At 44.9% G+C, this 16885-nt stretch overlaps 2 protein-coding genes across 3 annotated transcripts in view; both read left to right on the top strand.

The window, feature by feature from the left end:
* The first annotated feature begins 484 nt into the window (after window positions 1-484).
* snapc4 (small nuclear RNA activating complex, polypeptide 4) lies at window positions 485-11636 on the top strand. 2 transcript variants are annotated; one of them, XM_084468332.1, is made up of 20 exons: window positions 485-607; window positions 944-1065; window positions 1318-1364; window positions 1680-1802; window positions 1983-2111; window positions 2331-2471; window positions 2623-2707; window positions 2887-2968; window positions 3160-3261; window positions 3375-3447; window positions 3941-4105; window positions 4315-4465; window positions 4723-4829; window positions 6172-6266; window positions 6437-6531; window positions 6626-6708; window positions 7466-9001; window positions 9523-10378; window positions 10678-10871; window positions 11107-11636. In XM_084468332.1, exons 2-20 carry the CDS (start codon window positions 954-956, stop codon window positions 11329-11331), a joined length of 4401 nt encoding a protein of 1466 aa, XP_084324458.1. In that variant the 5' UTR covers window positions 485-607; window positions 944-953; the 3' UTR covers window positions 11332-11636. The 2 variants fall into 2 exon arrangements, with proteins under 2 accessions (XP_084324458.1, XP_084324457.1); XM_084468331.1 differs by lacking the exons at window positions 485-607; window positions 944-1065; window positions 1318-1364; window positions 1680-1802 and having other exon boundaries at window positions 1984-2111.
* A 1267-nt stretch (window positions 11637-12903) lies between these two features.
* The window catches only part of ccdc180 (coiled-coil domain containing 180), a gene marked incomplete at both ends in the record, with an annotated part of 17931 nt that continues 13949 nt past the window's right edge, over window positions 12904-16885 (top strand). The window contains 10 exons of the mRNA XM_084467847.1: window positions 12904-12963; window positions 13087-13157; window positions 13515-13585; window positions 14160-14269; window positions 14748-14867; window positions 15055-15165; window positions 15321-15416; window positions 15650-15813; window positions 16183-16302; window positions 16744-16823. Coding sequence (XP_084323973.1) covers window positions 12904-12963; window positions 13087-13157; window positions 13515-13585; window positions 14160-14269; window positions 14748-14867; window positions 15055-15165; window positions 15321-15416; window positions 15650-15813; window positions 16183-16302; window positions 16744-16823 — 1003 coding nt within the window. The remainder of the gene's footprint in view (window positions 12964-13086; window positions 13158-13514; window positions 13586-14159; window positions 14270-14747; window positions 14868-15054; window positions 15166-15320; window positions 15417-15649; window positions 15814-16182; window positions 16303-16743; window positions 16824-16885) is intronic.

A 16885-nucleotide genomic window follows, 5' to 3' on the forward strand; every position in this document is an offset into this window, starting at 1 on the left:
CCTTACTAATATGTCCACTGTTGTTAATGTCAACTGTGCTGTGCTACTAAATGTAACATAGTTTTACTGGTCGAATTTAATCATGTACTTGTTTATAATTATGTATATATATTTGTACTATACAATTTTTTGTATTCGCACAGGTTAAATAAAAACAGTTTAATAATGGAAGTTTTTCTAAAGCTTTTTAACCATTTATTTATTAAAAGTGTGATATTTAGGTTATTCTGGAAACGACCAGTAGTATTGCAGGAAAGGGACGCATCGAACAGCTTTGCATTGTGGGTCCTGTTTATTCTTTAAACTTGCTCAACGGTGATTTTGCACTTTTTTCGATCAATAAAGTTTATTTCTCAACTGTTCTACCTGTTTTTAACTAGATTCAATATTTTTTTATTTCACCACTTATTGTTTTAATAAAAAGCTAATGTAACCCAGGAAGATGTTTCGCGCGGTGCATCATGGGCTATATGTTAACGATCCAGAAACGTTGCTGCATCAGGATTGGAGCGAAGCTGCACATGGACACAAATGATACAAAGTTATAAATTAAACTTTGTCAGTGCATCACTAAGACATTTCCCGCACTGTTGGTCTTCTGTCACAGGTCGGTAGTGTCTTGTTAGGCATTTTAGTTGTTCTGCTAGCAAACTGAACCGAGCTTCTGTTGTGTTATCATCTGACTCCTCTGCAGGACAGGTTTACATTATAAATCCATTCAAGTCCGCGCTTTAAAGATATATAATAGTTCAACAACAGAAAACGAAAATGTATATGATGTGAACTTATAAGGGGGTATGGTGATTAACGCATTTGGTGAGGGACGCATAGCAATGTGATGCCATTTTAAAGGAGTCGTCTGTATATTGGTTCTGGTAAGAAGTGTGAGAGAAAAGATGACCCGTTAGTGGAGTAATAAGACTTGGGTGTTTGTGTTGGACAGAGAGACGGACATGTCTCTTGCAGAGGAGAGAGACAGGATAAGAAGACAGATTGAGGAGCTGGAACAGAACCTGGGCGCAGCTCCTATCGACTTGGACCTGCTTTCTAGTGACGCATCCTCAGGTAACTAAGATAAGAGTAAGAATAAGTTATTTTTACTTTGAGAAATATCCAAGGTAATGTTGAGTGACGTATGCTGAGTGTACCGCTACATCCTCCCTAAACCTGTGCCGCTCAGTACCAAAATCACAATTTCAATTCGTGGACCAGAACCTCACCTGTTACTTTTATTTGCCCTTTCGTTGTCTGTCTCGCTATGTATTTGCCGATTTCAGCAATTATTACAATTAAGATACGCTTTCTGTGATTGGTCAGATGATGGATCAGATGATGATATACAACTGGCGGAGCCAAGCCATCAGGTAAGACATACACACATCTGCATGTACACACATGTTAAAATTTTATATATATATATCATTTTTTTTCCATTGTACAATATTTTGGGTTACTATCAAAAGAAAGCTTGCCCGCATACACCTTTTCATTCATTGTTGAATAATGTGACATTTTATAAATGTATATGAAGTACTTTCTTTATTTGTAACATATTTATTTAATTCCTGCACACTGAGATGGGAGACTTTGTCTAAATCTAATAACAAAATAAAAATGTAACTGTGCGTGTTGGTGTGTGTGTGTGGACGTGTGCGTGGATGCTTTATGTGTGTGTTTAGGTGTCTTCCGGTTTGTTGGCCGAGAGAGACCAGATCCAACATGAGATTGAAGAGCTGCAGAACGCCCTGCAATCCCAGAACGCCATCTGTTTGTCCAGTGATGACAGCAACGACAGCGGAGAGGTCTTCTGATTGGTGCATACTATTTATCAAGTAGCCTATTCTGTCCATTCAACAAAGTCTAAATGGTGTGTGTGTGTGTGTGTGTGTGTGTGTGTGTGTGTGTGTGTGTGTGTGTGTGTGTGTGTGTGTGTGTGTGTGTGTGTGTGTGTGTGTGTGTGTGTGTGTGTCCTCCTGCCTCAGAGCGAGGGGGAGCTGGACGTCCCAGAGACAGAAGAGGGGTGCCTCCAGGTGAACCTGGTCTACCAGCAGGTTCTGATCGACTCACTCAGCCAACTGGAGCACCTGCTCAACCAGAACAGACGCGCTCAGGTTCCCCTTTGGCCTCTCTTTCACCTACCATGCAACGTGTTCCAATTCTCTCTATCCTATGTCCAATGTATGTCTTTGTATTTATGCCAAGTGAGGCCAAAGGCACATATTCCACCACCTGTGGATGATAAAGTCGTTCTGCACTGTTGCATGTCCAGCAGATGGACAATGTTGAGGGATGATGGGGTAATCATAAATTCCCTCCCCTTTTTTTTTTAGAAAGAGCTGCTGTTTCAGATGGCTGGACCAACCAGAGACATCAGGAACGCCAACCGCACGCCTTCCTCCTACCAACAGCCTAGCAAGATGTACCTGGGACGCTTCCATAAGCCCTACTTCAAGGATAAACTCACTGGACTGGTGGGTTGTACGACCGACAGACAGAGACACTCAGCCGCCACAGCTGCTTTGGTTGATGAAGCGCGGTAGAAACAATGGTTTGAACAAAAGTTTGCGGGCAGACGTAGAGGAAGACCCACCAATGAGCTGTTGTGTTTTTTTCTGTTGCCAGGGTCCTCCAGCCAATCTGGAGAGTAAGGACAGGGCGTCCAGGATGTCCTCCCACCTCGATGACAAACGCCTACAAATGAAAAGATGTGAGAAGAGCATATTGCCTGCCTGTCCGCATGTCGGAATGTATTGTTAACACAAAAAGTCTTGGTTGCATCACAAACCTTCCAAAATGTGATTGAATTGATCAAATATAGGCTAATTCAAATGTCAGAGCTGAGCTCTCTTGTTCTTCCCGTGTTCTTCTTATGTGCTTTCTGCGTAGGGGAAGGCTGGCAGAAGACGCTGCTGATAAACGCTGTGTCCAAGGACAGCCTCAAGAGGCAGATCCAGCCCAAACTGTCCAAGTACACAAACTATTGATACATAATACCATGGACCAATAGTGCTACTACCCTACAGCTTCTAAAATCTCCTCTTTACCAGTTTGGTACTGTAGATGGCCAACTGTATACCTGCCAATCTCCCTGTTCTCCCACTTGTCTGTCTTTCGGTTTCCTCACCTGTCCGTCTCCTTACCTGTGTACCCTCTGACCAGAGTGGACTATCTGAGTCAGAAGATGTATAAAGCATGTGAAGAAGAGAAAGAGGCGCTCAGGGAGCAGATAGGGCAGCTGGAGAAAGACATTCAGCAGCTCAGGTACTTGTCCTCCTGTTAGACGTGTAGGTTGACAGTGTATCAATGGTGTTGTTCTGCCAGTACTTCATCTCTTACATATTATATTGCTGCTTTCTCTTTCCCTGATTGGTCAGAACCCAGAAGGAGCAGGACCTTGTCGGCGATCGTTATGATGAGCATGATTGGCAGAAGATCTCCAACATTGACGTAGGCCATTGCACACTCTATGCATCAGTCTTAAGCCCCTGACATGTGCTACCGTTACATTACAGGCCTAATGCTTGATGTTGATTTTTCAGCTCTGCTCTGAACTTTTGCCCTGACGGTTCAAAGTATGCAAGATTAGCAACACTTTCACATGGCCATTACAATACATGCAGCTTCCAGGACCCTTGCACTCCAGCACACAGTTTGCCATCCGGAACATGAACAGACTTGCGCTTCATATCAGATTCTGCTATAAGCATGAAGTAGAACAAACACTTTAAACACATTTTATTTGAATCATGTAATTGTATTTTTTAGTAGTTCAATTTAATTATATTACAATTTTAGAAAAATGGAGGACATCTTGCTAAGAGTGAAACGCACACAGTAACATGGGGTTCTGGTGTTGTTGGCCTACCGTCACAACCTCAGTGGATATGTGAGATAATACGAGGGTCCTCCGCTTGTCTCCTCTGCTCTGCTATCTCCTCAGTTTGAGGGGACCAGGGAGGCGGACGATTTGAGTCGCTTCTGGCATAACTTCCTCCACCCATCGGTCAACAAGTCCAGCTGGACGCAAGAGGAACTTGACCGTCTGGAGGAACTGGTCAAAGAACATAATGAGAGAGACTGGGAGAGAGTCGCTGAAGAGCTGGGGGTGAGGATGTTTGTGTGGTTTTGCGTGTGCGTGTGCTTATGGAGAATGTGATGACAAGTCTTCATGCGTCCCTCTCCCTCTGTGCATCTGTCTCTTATACCCGGTAGTCTCCTTTATGTAAGAATAATCATTCTTAAATCATTCATTGCATCTGCAAACCTCCCTGGCAATAATGCGGTCTGTGATCCCGTGTGTGTGTGTGGGTGTAGACGGGCCGGACGGTCTTCATGTGTTTCCAGACCTACCAGAGGTTCTTGTCAAAGACCCTGAAGAAGAGCTTCTGGTCTGCGAAGGAAGACGAGGTGCTCAGAGAGCTGGTGGATAAGATGAGGATCGGAAACTTCATACCGTACACGCAAAGTGAGTCCCGGCTCCATCTCTACTCCTCACTATAGACTCCTGTTCTGTCTCTATGTTTGTGCTACCTTATCTTATACAATATTGTGACATACTAACTACAAGCTATACTGTACACAGAGTAACTTCCATTCCGATTCAGAATACTTTGAATAATTGATCCAGAGGGAAATAAGATCTGGCCTGACCCTTCTGTGTTGCTCTGACCTTGTCTGTCCGTCTGTTTCTGTCTTGTCTGTTTCTGTCTGTCTGTCTGTCAGTGAGCTATTTCATCGAGGGTCGTGACCCCAGCCAGCTGATGTACCGCTGGGCCCAGGTCCTGGACCCTGCGCTCCGGAAAGGGCCATGGTCCAAGGAGGAGGACAAGGTGAGGGTGGTGGGCCAACTCTTCCTGAGTCTCTCAGGAAGAGTTGTCATGTCAACCAGTACAGTGGGACGAGGGTAGTTACAGATGAGAGTTGTATTTGTTTCACAATCGTGTCACACATACAATATTCTCCAACGAGGATTATTATACATTGACAGTGTAAGGCTGAGTGAGAAGGGGCACCCTAGTAGTTGTCTTACTGACCTGTGAACAACGTGTCGGTCAGTTAGACAGCAAGTCATTGTTTATTAAGGGTGTAACGAGTCACGATTCGGTACGTACCTCGGTTTTTAAGTCACGGTTCGGTATTTCTTTGGTACAGCAGTTTTTATTATTTTATTTTTATTAAACAATTGCATTTTGATTTGATTTATTAAATTGTATCAAACAAAATGCCTTACACAAATGGAAAGACATCAAATACAATTTGATGATAAAAACACAATAAAGTCCAGCAGCTGGTTGCACCAGCAGAATGTAAAGTCCCACTTAGGCTACGGTGAACGTAAATTGCCCAAACGTTCGACTTTACACTCTACTAAAAAAATAGCAGTTGCACCAAGCAGATAGTTTCAACATAACACTAAGTTATAACTTATATTTTACACCTCCCCTCTAGCTGGTGTAAGTTCCATTCTAACAATAAAGACCGGTAAATACGTTAAAAGATTTAAATACCAAAGATGGCTATTCGTTTTGAGCAATGGGAAGAGGAGTTTCTACGCGGTTTGCGTCGGGAACGGATTGGGAACGCGATTTTGGTTTCGGTCCACGTACAAACCAATATTCTAGAGCTATTCCATACAATGCATAGCCAGGTAGACATTGTTTTCTGTCAATGATTGGCTTGAAATTATCTAAACATCATTAAATGCGACTAGTAACGTTAAAAATTAAGTTATGGTGGTTCAACCAAAATTTAGAACATTTTTGAAACTAGCTACGTCGAGCGTAGGGTTAAGGCGAACTTTACACCCGAACTTATGATCGGCTTTACGTTCTGCTGGTGCAACCAGCTGCAGAACTTATTTCCATTGTGGTCCTCAACACAAAACATCAGGACAAGACAAGACACTCACAGAGTGTGTGATAATCAATAAAAACTTTTTTTTCTTTTTTTTCGGTGCGTACCGAAATTAAACGTGCATCAAACCGTTAGACCCCTACCGAAAAAAATCGGTATGAATGAGTGTATCGTTACACCCCTATTGTTTATACATTTGATAATAATGAACTCACGTCATTTATGATATTTGCAAATTTAAGATCACATTGAACTTCTGATGAGTTTGTTTTCTGTTTTCTATCATACAAACCACACTCCCTCTCTGTCTGTCTGCAGGCCTTGCTGCAAGCTGTAGCTCGTCTTGGAGAAAGAAATTGGTCTACAATTAGGTTAGAAGTCCCAGGTCGTTCTGACGGCGCTTGTAGGGACAGGTAAGATTTAATTGGACAATAGCGCATCTTATAAGATCTGATTGGATAATGGCACATCTTATAAGATCTGATTGGATAATGGCACATCTTATAAGATCTGATTGGATAATGGCACATCTTATAATATCTGATTGGATAATGGGAGATCACTTGTTTGTGTGTGTGTATAGATATTGTGACTGTCTGAGGGAAGGAATAAGGAGAGGAGCTTTTGATGAGCAGGAGGTAGCTCTGCTGGTCACACTTGTCAAGAAACATGGAGTGGGTGAGTAACCTACTTAAAAACCTAAAAGACACAGTTACACAAACACATGTTCACCTCATGCATGCTACATATTGATTGATTCATTGTTTTGCAGGGCGATGGTCTCGAATTGCGGCTGAAATCCCAAATCGCTATGATGCGCAGTGTCTCAGAGAATGGAGGAAGTTTCTTAAGAATGTAAATAGATGCACACAGGCACGCAAGCGCATATGGAAGGCCAAAATAGTAAATACTACGCCTCATTGTAGATATGTATTGATTAAAATCAACATTAAATACTGTGTTTTAAGGTTTCAGAACGCCACATTTTACACTGTTACGCTGTAAATATTGATTCTTACTACACTATGGAACCAAATGGAGACAAAGGGTAGTGATCCAAGTGGAAGTAATGTGAGCCTACAGTGTAATACTGAATTAAACATGGCTTGAACACCCCATATACCCTCCACATAGTGTAGTGAAGGGGATTCATAGCACAAACACATATCACAGATCATTAATAGACTGGTGTAGTCAGACTTTGGTTATCATTGATTGGGTGAAGAAAGTTCATACTTATTGGCAGCAGAATCAAGAGGAGGATCTTGTTTGAGAGTTGAGGAAAAACAGCAAGTTTTGAACCACTAAAACGGTGCATTTTACGGCATAATAAAATACGTCGTAAAATGTGTCATTATTGAAAGTTTAAATGCCGTATTTTACATCAATTTTAATCCATATACATCTACAGTGAGATGTCATTTTGACTCTTTTGGCCTTCCATATGCACGCAAACACACAAACCAGACAGAATGACAGACAGACAGACACATACCTACACACTCACATTCTACCTCTTAATCGATGTAGCCATATTTTGTCCACTTTAAGAAACATTGTGTATACGTGTCTGTGCACATCTGCCTTACCTGTCTGTCTTAATGGTCTCCAGGAGGGCATTGTGACACTCTCGGGAAAAGAGAAGCCGAAGAAGAGGAGTAAGCATTTACCGGCCATTAAGCGTGCCATTAAAAAGGAGGAGGAGGAAGAGGAGCTGCTGACTGAGAGCTCAGAGCAGGAGGACGAGGAAGATGAACAGCAAGTGGTGTACATGGACAGCGATGACGAGAAGATGAAGCAAGTCGTGGAATTGGAGAGGAAACTGGAGAGAGAGGAGGAGGAGCACGAGCAGAAGAAGGAACTGGAAGAGGAGGAGGAGGAGGAGGAGGAGGAGGAGGAGGAGGCGAAGCCAGTTGTGCCAGTGGTGGCGCCAGAGGAGGGACCTCCGGCGACCATGGGGTGTCCCACCAACAAGAAACGAGAGGATCTAGGTACCTTTAAGTACCAGGTGGTGGAGAGGCCCTGCTTTGGCCCTGTCCGGCACAGGGAAAAGCCGGTGCTCTCCACTCTGGTGGACGCCAGAGGAAAGCTCCTGGACACACTGCTGGGTCCGGAGCCCCGGGTCCTGAGGTGCGGAGCCCAGCACAGCCCGCTGGCCGTGCTGCAGGTGTCCTGCTCGGAGCTCTTCGACTTCCTGACAAGACGCGCCGACTGCCTGCAGAACGACGGCTCCCAGAAGAAACCAGGCAAGAAGCTCCGGTTCGCCAGGAACAACCCGTCCATGGACTATCGGCTGATGGCCGCGGTGACCCCGTGGATCGGGAACCTGCTGGTCCCGGATCCCACCTGTGGCGACGAGACGGGGGCGTACGCCCTGCGGCAGAGGACGCAGGCGGTGTCTCTGGGCAGCACCCCCGTCTTCCGGCTGTTCCTGCAGGTCCTCAAGGTGGACCTGCTGGGCTGTAAGGTCGTTATAGAGAGGAGGCAACGGGAAGCCCGAGGGCCGCCCCCGCGCCTCCCCTCCCGTGTACACAAACCAAACACAGTGCAGGGTATGCTCCATGAGAAACACAAAAGGGCTCAGGAACTCAAAGAACTACACAAGTGTCTGCCTCAGCCTGTGCAATTCCCGGCCTCACAGCCTCTACTGCAACAGGCACAACAGGCGGCACCTTCTCCACAAGTCCCCTTAATGCTCATCCCTCAGATGGTGCCTCAGAGTCCTAGCATGCCTCCTAACTTGCATCCTCGCAGCAGTCCAGGTGGCCCGTCTAACTGTCGTCCCGTCATGCAGCCTGTCGTGCCTCCTCCGGTGGCTGGAGTGTTGGTCCCTCAACTCAATCTCCAGCCTTGCCCGTCGCCCCGGCAGCAAAGCCCTGGAGCAGTGACGTTCCTGCCCCGCATCGCCCCAGCCTGGTGTCCTCCCAGTGCCTTGCTTCCAATTCAGGCTCGGCCCTCGCCCTCCCCCTCCTCAGCGGCACCGCGTGCTCGATTAAGAGGAGTAAAGAGAGGGCGGGCAAATGAGCCTTCCCCAGGGCAGTCTCCCCCCTCAGCCGATCAGAGCAGTGCCGGGGAGTCGCAAGAGGTGAAGAGAGTTCGGAGGATGACGGCTAAGGCTAAAGCTCTGGAAAAAGAGACTCAGGCCAAGGTACCTGCATCTGCAACATTCACAACATTCATCTGCTTCTTCCCAAGGCTTAAAAAAACATCTGTGAATGCAAACATCAAATAAGAAGGTTCTACTTCATTTCTGCCGATTTGTTCTCTTTTAAAGGATTGGGGTGTTTTCTTAACACAGGACGGCTCTTTACTTTGTTTTCATTCACCAGAACCGCTTATGGATGCATGTTGCCAAACACAGTTTTGAATATATTTTTACGTAAACATTTGGCTCAAAAACAAACAGGGACAGCATTAGGCAATAGTCACAGTCCTATATTCAGCGTGTTGCACCGATCTTTACAGTTTTACCTTTTACAGTTGGAAATTATACTATATATATATATATATATATATATATATATATATATATATAAGGGCTATATCGGTTCAGTACGGTATGGTGTGATTGTTGAGAAGCACCATAAATATACAGTTTGCATACATATAAAAACCTTTTGTAGGCCCGTCACTTTATGTTATTTGACCTCTCCTTGTTTTTGCCCCTAGAACGAAGCCAAATGTAAGTCGTCACCAAAGCGGACACAGGAGCATATTGGGAAGGCAGTTCCTCTAACGTTACCCGATGGCTTCACCCTGAACCCTGGCCAGACGGTGCTCCTAATGACCCCGAATGGACCTGTTACGCTGGTCGGTGCGCCAGCCCCAGGCCTCAAGATAGCCCTTCCACCACGGCACCAAGGCCCAGCTCCTCCCAGGCCTGTATTCCTTCAGCCACTAGTGCCGTGCCCTCCAATGCTTCCCAACAACACCCCTCCCCAGGCTAGCTCCACACGCTGCCAGCGGACACCCAACTCATCTCCCATTGTACAACCTAGTGTCTTTACCGCCGTCCCACCAACTACTGTCTTTACCGCCGTCCCACCGCCTTCTCTCCCTACCGCCGTCAGACCAGCCTTTGTCTCCACCGTCCCGGCTCCACGGTCCCCCCACCATCGGGGACGTCCTCCTCCGCCACGCCCCCAGTGGAGGCAGGTGGCCCCCAGGCCAGCGGGGCTGCCGGCCCGCCCCATCCCCGTGTCTGTCCCGTGTCACAGTGGAGCCGTAGCGCCCGCGCCGCTCAGGAGGGAGGCCTTACAGTTCGACCCCACTCTGATGTTCAGTGAGCCGGCGGATGAGGTGCAGCACTGGCTGAGGGGGGCCGGGGGGGTGAAGGCACCGTGCCCGGGCGGGGCCCTGCCTTACCTGCCGCCGTTTGTCACCAGCCTGCACACGCTGCACACGCTGCTGGCCTCAAAGGAGCGCCTCTGCAGGAATGCCTTTCTGCTGCTACCCACGGAGACTCCAGACCACAATTACAGCCTGCGCTCCGGCGGAGAGGAGGTGTACCACCCCGGGGACCCAGGTACATGCATACAAACATACGGCGGCTCGTTGGGTTGTGATCAATGTACCTCGGGGACAGAGAGTGGACAAAAAATGTATTTCTGCAGAATCTACAATTACTTGAATCACTGTTATTTAATTCATTCAAATACCTGCCTTGTGTCAAGTGAATTGTATTCCTATAGCCCTTAATCACAATGTCATGTTAATGCAATACTGTAGTCACTCTTTTATTAGTTATTTCTGCTGTACATAGGATGTATATATAACTGTTCTTCTTTGTAGTCTTATTTAGTTATTGGTGGTCCTTGTTTTTAGATTCTAGACGTGAGGCTACATCAGAAGAAATTGCGGCGGTAAGAAAACTAGTGGCCAAGCACTGGGCTGGAAACCCGGCCTACCAGATGTTGAAGGCACGCTTCCTGTCCTGCTTCACGGTTCCCGCCCTCCTTGCCACCATCCAGCCAATCAAAGATTTGAAGGTCCTGAACATGGCAAGAAAGGTGACAGAGGTTAGTTTCATGTCTATCGTGTCTTTCATATCTTCACACATACAAGAATTCAACGATCAGAACTTCCCCTGATGTGACTTTTAACTCGTCGTAGCATTAGAGAGCTGTCATGTCAAATAAAGCAAAAACAGGCAAAATGTGTATAGTAAAGTATCGGGCGGCAGTGTTTTCCTTATCCTTTTTGTGTTTTGGTCTGTTGTACTATGGTCTTTTCTGTGTTTTCTTTTCCTCCCAGAATACCAAACTGCTACAGGAAGGGGAAGGCGCTCCTGCCTCTCACTTCACTGGCATCACCACACGTAGACCCTTGGAAATCGAAGACTCTAGTCACGACTCTAGTCACGACTCTAGTCACGACTCTAATCACGACTCTAATCACGACTCTAATCACGGCTCTAGTCACGACTCTAGTCAGGACCAGGACAGCAGTGATGACGACAGTACGAACAAGACACCTTGACCCAGGCCAGGCCAGGTGAGAATAAACCAAAAACGACTGAAGTCTTATTATAAAAAGGTCATATTTAAATAATGAATCTGACTGTACTTTAACTTAAAACCACCACGTTCCTTTATAGCATCTTGTTTATTTGTTGTTATGTCTGGCCTGTACTAGAAGTGTGTAATTGCTTGTATAGGCCAAGCTGGTTCCAGGCTGGTTCCAAAAGCCTGGAGGTTTATCTAAAGCACCTTGTTAAGGAGCTCAGCAGACAGCTGAATGAATGCAATTGTCAGCATAATCCATAGTGTTGAACTAAAGTGTGTGTGTGTGTGTGTGTGTGTGTGTGTGTGTGTGTGTGTGTGTGTGTGTGTGTGTGTGTGTGTGTGTGTGTGTGTGTGTGTGTGTGTGTGTGTGTGTGTGTGTGTGTGTGTGTGTGTGTGTGTCAGTCAAGCTGCGGAGATTTTTTTTTTGTGTTTATGGATTTATGCTTTTTTTGTAAAGCAAAGAGTTTATGTTAATAAGAATAAAATGGTCCCACCAAACTTTGTGTAAGTAGGACTCTTAAGTGGTATGCAATGTTTCTTTATTCTGACATTGCCTCTGACAAGTCTCTCTCCATGTCCCTTCTCTATTTCTGATAATATTTCTCTATGATCTGTCTACTCTTTTCCTTTCACTTTTCTATCATCATCAGCTCAATCTTAATCCAGCACTGCTGATGGCTCGAGCTCAGACAGATTCAGAAAGTAACAATAGCAACCTCTGATACCGATGTGATGCAAAGGAAAATTATTAAATTAGCTTGCATTGCCTTTTAGGTAGCTTTTTTCTTCTTTTTTTAAATTTGTCCTTTCAATCATATGATAAGACTAAATGAATACTATCATTTGCAGACCACACATTTGATGAGATGGAATACGCTTATGGAACACTTCATTTTAGTGCATGCTTTATGTAAGATCAGTGAAACGAAATGCTAAATGCACATTAGTCTACCGGTTTAACAACGGCCCACAAAACGGCATACGAGAAGCTGTAATAAATTGACATAATCAGCGCTTAGTTCTGCTATCTTATACAGGCAGATTTTAATTAATTAATCTCTGCCTGGCCTGCGCCGCTCAAGTCTGATAGTTATATTTGACTGTAAAAAAAAAAAAGAACAAAAATAAAGCGCACTGGAGCGCACAGTTCATCTTCAGCATTCGCAAACAGCAATGTACTACTTGAATACATACAGTGTTGTTATTATTACAAATAGGCCTGGGGATCGTCCCGTTTGCCGTGTGAACCGGAGGAGGGCGCTCGTGGCGCGTAATGGTTAGTTGTCATGGCAACGGACAGACGCGCGAACATTTCAACCTCAACATCGAACCTGAAAGGGGGAAAAATACGCATTTTCACCCGAGGCCGAACCAAACTAAGGTCACTCATATCGGAGCCGCATGACCTCCTTCTTTATCCAGGTGGACGGGTTTTTTTTTTTTTTTTACCGTGGTTTCAACCGACGGATCGTCTTTAGTCAACTTGACGCCCTACCAACCAACCAACCCCACCGACCTGACCTAGTTCGCCTGCTCGTTTGCCAGCATGGCGGAGAGCAGGGTGGTGCCCAGCGGGAGGCTGTACAGACAGATGTTTGACGCCCAGGTCAGCGGACCTTACTTTACTTAATTTGTCTGTCAACAGTATGCAGTATATAAAAGTGTTTCTCAGTATCAATATGTATGTGTTATACACATGACGCTTAGAGTCCTGTCTGGTGGTGACTAGGTCCAGCTGTCCCTCTCCCTCCATCACAGCCGAGGAGAAAGGGCTGCTCCTGAAACACAACCGCACACCAGGTACACACACACACACACACGCACACACACACACACACACACACACACACACACACACACACACACACACACACACACACACACACACACACACACACACACACACACACACACACACACACACACGCAGGCAGGCACACACAGTTTGTATAGGCCTACAGTATATTATTCTACATCTTGGACCTTACAAGGTTTGGTGTGTGTGTGTGTGTGTGTGTGTGTGTGTGTGTGTGTGTGTGTGTGTGTGTGTGTGTGTGTGTGTGTGTGTGTGTGTGTGTGTGTGTGTGTGTGTGTGTGTGTGTGTGTGTGTGTGTGTGTGTGTGCGTGCGTGCGTGTGTGTGTGTGTGTGTGTGTGAGAGACAGATTAATGCCCACCAGTGTAGAGCAGCAGCCGGAGGAAGAAGTCCGAGGCCTTCCTGATGTTGTTGGTTTGTACTTGTCACATGTGGGCCTCTGTGTTGTAGGCCTTTATACCACAGGTGTAATAGTAGGGACCGAAAAGGGTGTAGCTACATCAATTATGTTTATTATGGGTGTGTGTGTGTGTAGGCATGCCAATAACCATAATTAACTCCATGAGATACTCCTATCTTCTGACCTATTATTAAACATCTTTGAAAAAGGCCTGTGAAAAAACGACAGAGGAGAGCATCTCATTGCTCTCCTCTGTCCTCATTTCACAGGCCTTTTAGTTATTTCTAATCTCAGTATACACTATTGAAAAGCATAGCAGCTTATTTTACCCAGTGTAGTAGACTACATATGATGAACCATAGGCTAGATTCGTTTTCATATCACAGTATTACATTCTGACGATGCTGATGCATCCATTTCTAAAGACTTTCCTATAGCTTTTAGCTAAGTGTATGCTTGTCATTACATGTAAAGAATGTTACCTGTGCATAATATACATTTTGCTTAGTTCACATTTTGTAGGAAGACATCTGCCAAACTAATCAACTAGTCAATATAACATTAATAACTCCATTATGAACTTTCTAGTTGCTGAAAGGCATAGTGCTGATGTCATTGAGCGCCTGAGAGCAAAGAGAGAGAAAGACCACAGAGAGACTGTGAAGAACTTCCACAGAGACCTGGCGGTGCTTGGCAAGGTAGGCTAGTCATACGCTATGTGCGCTTTCCTGTATCATGGACATTAGTACAAACTACACTTTATAGCCCAGCTTGTGTATACATTACACAATGTACACAATGGTAAGTACACACTGCACACTATATATACCTTAAGTAGTGTGCACCATAAACTTCACAAACGCAAAAACGCAATGGCTCAATATCATTAGCCTCCGAGCATAATTGCTGAGTCATATTTTAAGATTCATCTTGTATTTAGCATCAAAACAGTAGCTAGGTTGCAGCTAAACAAAACATAGTCTGAACACTCACCTGAGTGCTCAGAGTCCCATCTTGGGTCCCATAGGACAACGTCTTACTAAGAACTCCTCTCACTGAAAGGATCCCCAATACTTAGTTAGTAGAGTTTCTGAGTGTGCAGTTTGGTCACACGGACACATTAAGACTGTCTTTTGGGTCCGGAGATGAAAAGGTTTAAGAACTCCTGCCCCATAGGATTATGAGGAGAGCACTAAACGTACTTGTGAGGACCTGCTCTTATGCCTGGAAGAGATGGACCAGAGGTTGGAGACCCTGATGGGGGGTACGGAGTGTCAGCAGCCGACCAGCCTTCAGGTAAACCATCTGTTACACAGCATGTACCACACAACAACTCGCCATTTGATGCATGGAAAATGCTTCCACATTAAGATAATAAATGGCATATAATATCATGTATCATGTATCATCATATAATGCATATCACATCTGTGTTTGTGTATATAATATGTGTGTGCCTGTGTGTGTGTGTGTGTGTGTGTAGGAGCTGAGCGATGTTTGGAAGCAGGTCAAGGAAACGTCTGTTTTAAAGAGAGGAAGAATCCGTGAATTAGACCAAAATCTGAATGGATATGAAATCCAACGGACACAGCAGGTAAAGACAAGACTAGTCCTTCTAATAACCACTCTAGGAGGAAGACAAGAAGGAATCACTTATGCTTCTTCACTCCTTAATTTGCGTTTGATTGAACATCCATCGACGTTAACTATGTAGTTTACAAACATATTGTGTTTTTGTGTTCTCTTTAGATCGCTGATTTACTCAAGAAGTACTGCACTCTTCTGGAGAGAATCAGCTCCCTGAACCCCTGTGACCTCTACAGACTGCTCGACGCAGAGGCTATGGTAATGACATGGGGGACCTCATCAATAAATGTGCCCCTATGGCATTGCCTATGCCTTATGACTTTGCCACCTATGGGTACGTTTACGTATACCTGTAACCTCTGACTGAGGCCACTGAAACTACGGTGATGACACGATGGAATGACATCGGCACTATGGTGGTAATAGCCATTCAACCTGTGAATCTGAGTTCTAGCTACCAGCTCTCCTCAACCTGTCTGATTGTTTTACAGATGATCAACACCGCCCTGCTGGCTAACCGCCGTAGCATTGCCCGTCTACGTCTTCATCTTCTGGAGGAGGATCTGCAGAAAGAGTCTGTCCTTCGTCTTCGCTGGCAAGACATATCTAAGACCTGGAAGGCTGGCAGAGTACAACAGGAGATAGAAAGGTTCCGGTATGTCTCGAGGCTTGTTGCTGTACTTTGTAACGGCACACAGAAGGTGTCTTGGTTCAGAAATTTGAATCGGTGAGGTTGAACATTTCTAAAGAATAACTGCAAACCAACAAACTAACACCAAGTGAACTACGTTCACGTAGTGTTTTAGACGGAGACAAAGGATTACAGCTGCTTTCTTTAAAACAGATGTTAAAGCTACTTTGTAACTTAAGTTGTATCTTTCTTCAGATACACCGTTATTACTTATCGGTAGGATTATAATTGGAGTGTCATTTGGTAGAAATGCCTATATATAATCCATATATATATATATTATATGGTGTGTGTGTGTGTGTGTGTGGGTGTGTGTGTGTGTGTGTGTTGCAGGGAACTGGTCAGTGGTGAATCAGTCCAGAACCCTGACTCTGTCCAGGAAGCAGTTGCGGAGATCAGAAGGACCCAACAAACTCTGTCTGAAGAACAGAGCCGTCTCATCCAGCACATCTGGTACCAGTATTGCTCAACACTGTAACAGCATTATGTCTCATGTGATTGGTCATCACAGGATACCGTGTGTTATGTGATTGGTCATCACAGGATACCGTGTGTTATGTGATTGGTCATCACAGGATACCCTGTGTTATGTGATTGGTCCTCACAGGATAACATGTGTTATGTGATTGGTCATCACAGGATAACATGTGTTATGTGATTGGTCATCACAGGATAACATGTGTTATGTGATTGGTCATCACAGGATACCATGTGTTATGTGATTTGTTATGACGTAATAATGTGTGTAATTTGATTGGTCATCATGGGATGACAGGCGTTATGTGATTGGTCATCACAGGACTACCGTATGATTCTGTATCCTGAGGAAAGGGTTGGCTGTAACTTTGTATCCCAGGGTCACAGATGATATGAATCCATAACGCTGTTTTACAGCTCTCTGGCCCCACCCAACTGCACTACAGCTCTGGTCACCGATTGGTACAACCAACTGACAGCTCTCAATCAAAAGATTGGTAATTTCCATTCCAATAACCATCTACTCTTACTGTCACTGTTATATATGAATATCTTAATA

This window comes from Micromesistius poutassou, assembly GCF_964030765.1.
Source record: "Micromesistius poutassou genome assembly, chromosome: 5".
In the NCBI taxonomy this organism is placed as follows: domain Eukaryota; kingdom Metazoa; phylum Chordata; class Actinopteri; order Gadiformes; family Gadidae; genus Micromesistius; species Micromesistius poutassou.